The sequence below is a fragment of the Homalodisca vitripennis genome, chromosome 3, assembly GCF_021130785.1.
Source record: "Homalodisca vitripennis isolate AUS2020 chromosome 3, UT_GWSS_2.1, whole genome shotgun sequence".
Classification (NCBI taxonomy): Eukaryota; Metazoa; Arthropoda; class Insecta; order Hemiptera; family Cicadellidae; genus Homalodisca; species Homalodisca vitripennis.
In genome coordinates this window covers 64,473,481-64,481,968 of record NC_060209.1, presented here as the reverse complement: position 1 = coordinate 64,481,968, position 8,488 = coordinate 64,473,481, and the positions used below count along the sequence as shown (strand labels likewise).

Genomic DNA, 8,488 nt, shown 5'->3' with positions numbered 1-8,488 from the left:
TGGATTCGAATCTTTGTGCACTCCTCGGTTTTGATCAGCGTAGCACTACATATAATGCTGGTGAAACAGTAACAGCAACTAACCCGCCGAATCTAAGACCGGTGGAAATAGTCTAAGTACACTGCGACATTGTGGAAAACAGTTATGTGAGTCACGACGTGCACTAACACAAACACCTAGAGACGGCAATATTGTATCAGTTCTATCCCGATGTGCCGCACGGTTATAAAATATCAGAGAGACCGCAGTACCCACACTATGTATCGGTTAGACAAGGGCTACATAAGCTGCAACAGATAAAACTAGCCATCACGGACCAAAACAATACCGCTCTGTTAAACGACGATGTTATCAGTTACGTTTATTTGGACCTGGTTCCGGATCGTGCTTAATCTATTCAAAACTTTGGTAATGTAGTACATTAGTAGACAAGATGTATTACTGCACGTATTTGGTTATTGCAGCCACCTTAGTATATGCAAATGAAGACTTTGACTCTGTGCGTTATTTGAAACGTTACGGATATTTAGAGAATGACAACACTACTTCGTTGGTAGACGGGGAAATCTTAAATGTGGCGATAGAGACATTTCAAGCTAAATATAATCTCACAGTTGACGGGTCCATGAACCCTGAAACAGAAGCATTCATGAAGAGACCGCGATGCGGGAACAAAGACAATCCTTTGCCGTATAGAATACTGAGCAACACCACAAAATGGTTCAATAATATAGTGACATGGAACTGGTTGGGCAAACCACAATACATGCCGTTGGTTAACGCTGCTTTTGGCGTTTGGACGAGACACACTAATCTCACGTTTTATCGCTCGTTCCACGATCCCAACATTCCTATATCGTTGGATTCTCTCCACGTCATGTACGCTACTAGATCGCCATGTCCGTATAAGTTCGACGGTCGCGGATCGGTGTTGGCACACGCCTTTTTCCCAGACATCTTGCTAAACCAGACTGATATTCATTTCGACGTCGATGAAGACTGGGACATGACTATGAATCTCCCGGCACCTGGAAAAACATCGTTCTTCTCTGTTTTGGTTCACGAGATCGGTCACGCGTTGGGATTGAGCCATTCATCACAACGAGGCGCCGTGATGAATCCTTACTACGAAATTCCACCGACCACCAAAAACATGTTCGAACTCGATCTCGCTAAGGACGATATTTACGGTATCCAATATCTCTACGGTTATCCCGTTCCTTCCACGACGACGACGACAACTACTACGACTACCACTACATCGCGACCACCAACCGATAGAGGAGTTTCGACTAAAGACCTGTGTGATTACAAAACGAAATTACGTACAGTTTTGATACTAAACAACAAGATCTTCATGTTTCACAACAAGAAGGTATGGATAGTAGATATGGACGAAACAGACCGTGAGCCGTCACAGTTCAACCGACCCAAAATAACAAATCGGTGGTTACCGTTTCTGCCGCACGATTTTGTAAACATAACTGCCATTTATGAACGGCCTAATGGTGAAATAGCTTTGTTTACCAGAAAACAAGTGTACTTCATTCAATATCCAAGTTTGAGTTTACTAGGTAATACAGATACTCAAGGTCTTCTCGGTTTTCCTGACATTGAAGTGAAGTCTGCTGTAAACACCCATAAAGGCTTAACGTACATTCTGACCAACAACGAGCTGGTGTTTGAGGTGGATGAGTGTAAACTGAAAGCGAAATTGCTCGGAGCTTTTACTACCGTGTTTCCAGACCTGCCGAAACAAATCACGAGCGAATTTCGATACACTAACGGGAGGCTGTACTTTATGACCGAATCGCTTGTATACGAGTACAATGAATTCTCAAAACGTGTAACTCGAACTGCACCAAGTCTGTTTGACGTGTTGCAAATCAGTTGCATGGAATATAGTATCCTGAAACAATTGCACGTTATGGTATCAAAGTTGTTACACCTCAGATCTGACGCTTAAACACTAGTAAAACTTTATTTGTATATCCTATTGAACACAAGTAATGTTGTAAAGCAATGTTAGATAGTGTTAGATACACGAGAATGGACAAGTTGTACGATGAACAAGTTACTGGAATCGAGCGGAGCGAGTACCGGACCGTGATGCCGGTCTCCGACCTAAACTTCAATACGCCAAACAACTATACGGTTTTCAAATTGGATCACGGAGATACGTTTTACGATTCTCGCATAATGTACCACGTGCACGGTGAGTTGGTAAAAAAGGACGGTACCGAATACCCCGCAGCGTCGACAATTCAACTGATTGACAATTTTCCAGCGTACCTGTTTTCGCGAATCGAACTGAAAAAACACAACACTCTGCTCGACAGCGTGGACCATCCCGGCATTACGAGTCAAGTGAAAGGATTGGTGAGCTACAGTAAATCTCAAATGTACATGTTGCCGACTAGCGGTTTCATTTCCAAGTTTAGTGGCGGCGGCAAGTTTGAAGCGTTGGGTACACTCGGCCACTTGGGACTGGGATTCTTTGACCATTTGCGTAACCCGATGTACAAGGGCGGGTTCGAGATCACGTTCACTCGAGCCGAAGACAATGACGCTATATACCACTGGTCGGGTAATGCACAAGGAGCAACTGAACCGGCAGACGGTAAAGTTGTAATCAAGTTGTTTGTGTTGCGTGTTCCGTTGGTCGAGTACGAGACAAACGCCAAGAGCCAGCTGATTGCCGGCCTCAAACAAATGAGTGATAAGGATTCGCTGAAATACACTTACTTGCAGTGGCAGTGTATCGATAAGAAAGGCGTTTTCGGTTCAACGTTCAACTTTGACGTCACCGGCCTCTATCGTAACGTGTACAATCCCAAATTCATTATCGTTGCACTGCAAACAGACCGCACCAACAAGCAGAAGAAAAACCCAAGTCGATTCGATCATTATTCAACAAATCAATCAACAATCAATATTCCTTGCACATTCTTTTGATTGTTATTAATGTCTTTTCTGTGCAGCAGCCTTCTTCTTTGTTGTTTTCAGTTGTACAATTTCTATGTAAAATGGTGTATTGCCGTAAATAAATAAATAAATAAATAAATAAATGTGTCGGTAAAAATCAACGGACACCGCTATCCGGCAGAAATGCAAAACTGCGATATGACGGCTCAAAACTACAGGCTGTTGTACGACCAGTACTTGACATTTAGGAAACTCATGTACGGCGATACGGACGTGTATGTCAACATGGTAGATTTTAAATCGAGGTACCCCATCATCGTGATTGACACGCATTTGCATCCCACCAGCCGAGACAGGTACAGAAACGATATACAAGTCGAATTGGACTTTACTACACAGTTGCGTCCGCACAAGGCGACGTGGGCACTACGGCGTACGTAATATTGGTGTCTCAGACAGAGTTTATGTACGACATTACGCGAAACGTCATTCGCATGGTTCAGTGATGACGTTTATCAGTGTCCTCGTTTATGTAGGACAGCGTCGTGTTCCAATAGATGTAACGCACCAATACGTGTTTTAGTAAAGCAGGTCAGTAGTATATTTGAACACACACAGTGTTATCTGCGTGCAACAGCTTATCTGAGGTCAGAACAACCATACAGTAGCCTTCTCACAGCCGTAGCGTCCATTACTGAAGTACCGCGGCGCGTTTACTTTATCAGAGTTCGCCGTGTAATCGTGTGTTATTTTTAAATTAAAAAAAAAATACTTTTACGTGATTGGGAATTTCTACGTGACTCGTAAGTACATATTATCCAATTGTGAAGTTAAGGTAACGTTAATTTTGCCTATTTATAACTTGTGTTTGATTCGTTTGAAGAAAGTTTGTAAAATTTTCAATATTCGATACAATTTCATTTAATAATTTTCAGTGTTCAAGCTACGTACTGACCACTTACGTAAGAATACAGCCCAAGCATTACAATTACATTGTATTGCATTACATGCAGTGTATGTCATACACTGTTATATTTAAATTGCAATATTCATAGGTATAGCACTGGTAGTATTGTTATGGAGAAATTATACTGGAGAATGATTAGATTATCAATGTAAGATGGCCTACTTAACATTTAATATACCCAACATTTATTATTCGCAACACAATACAATTGCTCGGAACGGTTTATCTTGGGTCACGACCTTACAGATTACAGCTCGTTTGCTTCCATTATCAAGACTTCATTTTTAATTCAACATTTATTTTATCTCAGACTTTGTGATTATAAACACAGAGTACATTAATCTGAAAAGAAAATCCAAGGGAAAATAAACAACAACATAAAAATATATATACATTTTATTTAAATACAATGTGTGAAAATATTTACATACAGCTAAACAGTTTTTTTTTATATTTACATTTGTTTTTACCGTAGGTAGTCTCACTGTGTCGACAGAGCAGACCGGATTTCCAGCTCAGCCATAACTTCTACGGGGATGCTGTAGTGTCCCCAGGGCAGAGTCCCGATGCCGTCGTCTTGGATGTAGCGTTTGTCATCATGAGGCGACAGAACAATTTTGTTCAGTTCAACGCTGTACAAGTCGTGTTTAAAGCTCCGGATCATGTTCATCGAACCGTATTGTATACCTGAGGTGAACAGACACTGTTTGTAATCGTCGAAGGTCAGGTGGTTTTCTATCGTTGTCTTTTTGACACCTTTCGACTTTTTGATCACTCCGCCTTCGGATCTACTGGAGTACATTTTCGAGCGAAGTCCTACGTGCTCGTACATAATTCTGCCGTTGAGCTCGTCTTTCATCTTCCCTAGTACCTTTTTGTTGACTCGAGGCATGTTGTAACGGTTGGGCTGAGGGTAGTCGCTGGTGTCGAACAGATCGATCATGTCTTTGATGTCTTTGTACAAGTCGGTCGTCTGGATGTGGTACGTCAGCGAGTCGGTGTCTGTATATTGCAGTTGAGCTTTGTCACCGTACCGCCTCTTGATGACGTTGTAGTGGAAGTCGTACATCAGCGTTTTCGACACGTCCAGAATGCTCATGCCGACGTAGATTGCTTTGTTGAACATCAATTTTGTTTTAGACATGTGAACGGCTGCCAACTGTTCGGTGAATATCGTCCTGCTCTTAAAGTTTGGTTGAGCAGTCCACTTGTCGACTTGTTCGTCTTTTGTGGCTAGTCGGATGTCAACTCTGTTCCGGATGTTCTCCATTGTCTTACCGAAAACGCTGTTATTCATGAGCTTGAAGAAATCTTTCTCAAACTCGTTCCTGGCTTGCGTACGCATCTCAGTGTTCAAGTCGATGTAGGGCTTGAGCCAGGCTGATTGACTGAAGCTTATAACTCTGTGGACTTTCTTAAGTTTCATGCCGATCGATAGATACTGTTTTAGATTCCGGTAGTGGACAATATATTTTTCCTTCTCTAGCAGTATGGTGAGTAACTTTTCTTCTTTCGATCCCGGCGGTACTCGACGTTCCGGTGCAAGAGGCAAGTCAGAGTGCAAGTCGTGCAAATTATTGGGATACACCAAGTCGACTTCCAGAATGTAGCCAGTTGGTGCGTCATCCGGAACTTTTGTAACGTCAATGTCGGTTTTGCACCACTTGAAGTTCTTATACGGCATGTACTGACTCATGGCCCAGCCGTACAGATTGTTGACGTCCAAGTACGTCAGGTAGGAAGTCGGCTGGTCCACATTGAATTCTGCTTCCATATAAGGGTTGTTTGCTGCGGCGTACTGGTTAGAGCACTGTGACACTCCGCCACGAATGCCCTTGCCGATCATCAGGATCAGGTTGTAGTCACTGAGAAGGTCGAGTTTTATGCCGGTGGTCTTGAGCATCGCACTCCACGCGAGTCCGGGAGCCGTGTAGTACCAAGCAGGGTCGAGCTGGTACGTCTGCATGCAAACGTCGCGAAAGTTCTCCATAATGTCCGCTAGCAAGAGTACGTCCGTCTTGTTGTACAACAGTGTGTAGTCTTTCATGTTCTGTATGTTGAACGTATTCCAAACGTTGACCGCATGTCGGTAGTCTTCGGGCTTTACGTGAGCGTCGTTTAGCTTGTTGTAGAAATCTTCTTGGTTTGGAAGCGAACAACGTTCAAACTTCTCAATGCTGTCCATGTAATCGTAGGGATAAACACCTTTTTCCACCAACAGCTCTAGTTGTTCACCTTGGTAGATATTGGAAGTGTGTCTGAACTGATTGGGAGACAGGTTTTTGGCCAACTTGTCTAGACTGCTTGCCATGAATCTCAACGAGTCCAGAAAACGTAGCTTCACTCCACGCTCAACCTCGATGGTGTACGAGATGTAACGTTCCTCGTTATTGGGAATAACTTTGATGGTCTCGTTGTTGAGCCCAAACATTTTGATAAACAGGTGGGTGTCGTATCCGCTCAGGTTGTGAACAAACACTGGCAGGAAATGTGGTTTCTTAAAGTTGAGGTTGCAAGAGTTGTGTGCCATACCTCTGAATTTCCCCGTCAGATGGTCGTGATCGCGAACTTCATAATCGTTGTGATCGTTGAACATTTTTCCGCAGATGTGACACTGTCGAGCGTTGGCTGTGGTGTTCAAGTCGTCTCGACCCAGCTCCATCGGTATGGCAGCAGCTTTAGAGTACAGTTGAAATATTTCCTTGGACTCTTGCAGAATGCTTTCCACGAACACTTGTGCAGCGTCAGTTCCGAAATACGTTGTGGGCGGTTTGTAATCACCGTCAGAGTACACGATGTAGTACGAAAAACTTACAGCTTCGTGTTTCTGATACTTTTCGGTGTAAGAACTTCGTGCATCGGGATCCCGCCTGCTGCTGGCTACGGGGGTCAGCATACACTCAAAGTCAGCGTAAGCCACGAACGGAACTCTCATCGCGTGTTTGAAGTCCTTAAACTGAATTGTGGAGCCTTCTTTCGGTGTCAGAAACTTTACGGCCTCGTGTTCGCTGCAGTCCTCTTTGTGTTTGATCAGTAGTTCCTCGGTACCGTAATGCATGAGGCAGCGCTTGCAGAGCCAGGTTTTGCTCTTGTATCTTGTAATTTGAGACCTTACAAGTCGGCTCAAACTCTTGATGAGACAGTAGTGCGAGTTATTTTGATCTGTAATATACAGCAAGCCAACGTGTGTGTCTTTTTCTTCTCGTGTCACGTACAGCGGATAGACGACAAGTTTCTTATCATACGCGTACACGTTGACGGATATTCCAGATCGCTTTTCAAACAACTTGACGTTATCGAGACTCACAGGAAAAGTGATGCCGTCCAAATGTACGTCTAGTTCGTGCTCAAATTCCTGATAGTGGTGGACACGCTGGGGCTGCGCTTGCCACTCCTTGGGATGCAACGCGGCTAAGATTGACCACACAAAACATTTCTGATCGTTGTTCATTATGTTTACGATTGCTTTCTTGTCAACAATCTTCTTAGGCAGTTCCATGTAACTGGAGCCTCTGAGTGGAACGTAACGATTAATTCGTAACTCGAGGTGGAGGATTTTGTGCAAGGTCCAACCAGATCCTTTAGCGTAAAACTCATCCATTTCGGTCAAGAGTTTTTTCATTGCTGTTGTAACGTACGCCCTAATGTCTGTAGTTAGAAGAATCTCCTTGTTTTTAGTTTTGAAATTCTTCTTTTCAATCACGCCACTCGTCGGTTTTCTGTATTCGGCTTCAAACACGAGGTTAGCTTTGATGTTGTGTTCATCAACGAGTTGTGCTATTTCGCGAGTGATTGACTTTCTACATGTTTTTAGAAATATTTTGGGGTCCTTGATACCACGCTTGTTTTCAATCATGTACGTTAACATACGACCCGTGAACGCTTGCTGTACCTTTTTAATATTACCCCCTTGTTTGCTAGGTTTCATGACTTTAGGCGGAGGTGCTGGAGTCTCGTTATCGATTCCGTGACCGATGGCAGACGTGCTAGTACTCGGTTCGAGGCGTGGCACCTTTGGCGGTGATGCTGAAACGGTAGCTACACCATGCTTACGCTTTAAGACGCCTGGTGAACACTTTGCAATGTGACGGCTCAAGTGGGACATGGTTATCGGTTGCTGACAATGCGGACACGGCTTCTTAGGTTCCACAGTCGTTTTAGCTGATCCACATACCTTGAGATGGCGAGACGTGTTGGAAGCCGTTATGAACTTGTTGCAGCGCGTACACTTCTTTTTGGCCTCTGGCACATGAGGTTCAACTCCTGCGGACGATTTGCTCTTGTGTGTGTTAAGATGCCGCGCCATATTCGACTTCCTCACCATTGCACCACACACATCACAACTGGAACTAGCCATTATCGTCTACTTAGTAACCCGGCACTACCACAATCACTGTACAGTATAATCACAACGTGAGGATACAATGCACTCTAACACAACAACAATATCGAATACAATCACTTAATATACTCACCACTTGTTGCGGACTATAAACACTACTGACTCACGGCGTTGTGTAACTCGACTGAGGATGATGCGAGGGAGGGGCCGGCTTATATAGGCCAAGATGACGTCAACGGTGTTGTGCATGTCTC

General features: G+C 43.8%; 2 protein-coding genes across 2 annotated transcripts; one reads left to right on the top strand and one right to left on the bottom strand.

Annotated features, from left to right (window-relative positions):
• Positions 1-433: 433 nt before the first annotated feature.
• Positions 434-1,966, top strand: LOC124358218 (matrix metalloproteinase-18-like). Its single transcript, XM_046810513.1, has one exon. It carries the CDS (start codon positions 434-436, stop codon positions 1,964-1,966), a length of 1,533 nt encoding a protein of 510 aa, XP_046666469.1.
• A 2,407-nt stretch (positions 1,967-4,373) lies between these two features.
• On the bottom strand, positions 4,374-8,198 carry LOC124358217. The gene has a single exon (XM_046810512.1). It carries the CDS (start codon positions 8,196-8,198, stop codon positions 4,374-4,376), a length of 3,825 nt encoding a protein of 1,274 aa, XP_046666468.1.
• Positions 8,199-8,488: the final 290 nt, after the last annotated feature.

Excerpts from the sequence above, each read along its gene's own strand:
- LOC124358218 (XM_046810513.1), top strand. The coding sequence starts at position 434 with ATGTATTACTGCACGTATTTGGTTATTGCAGCCACCTTAGTATATGCA.
- LOC124358217 (XM_046810512.1), bottom strand. The coding sequence starts at position 8,198 with ATGGCGCGGCATCTTAACACACACAAGAGCAAATCGTCCGCAGGAGTT.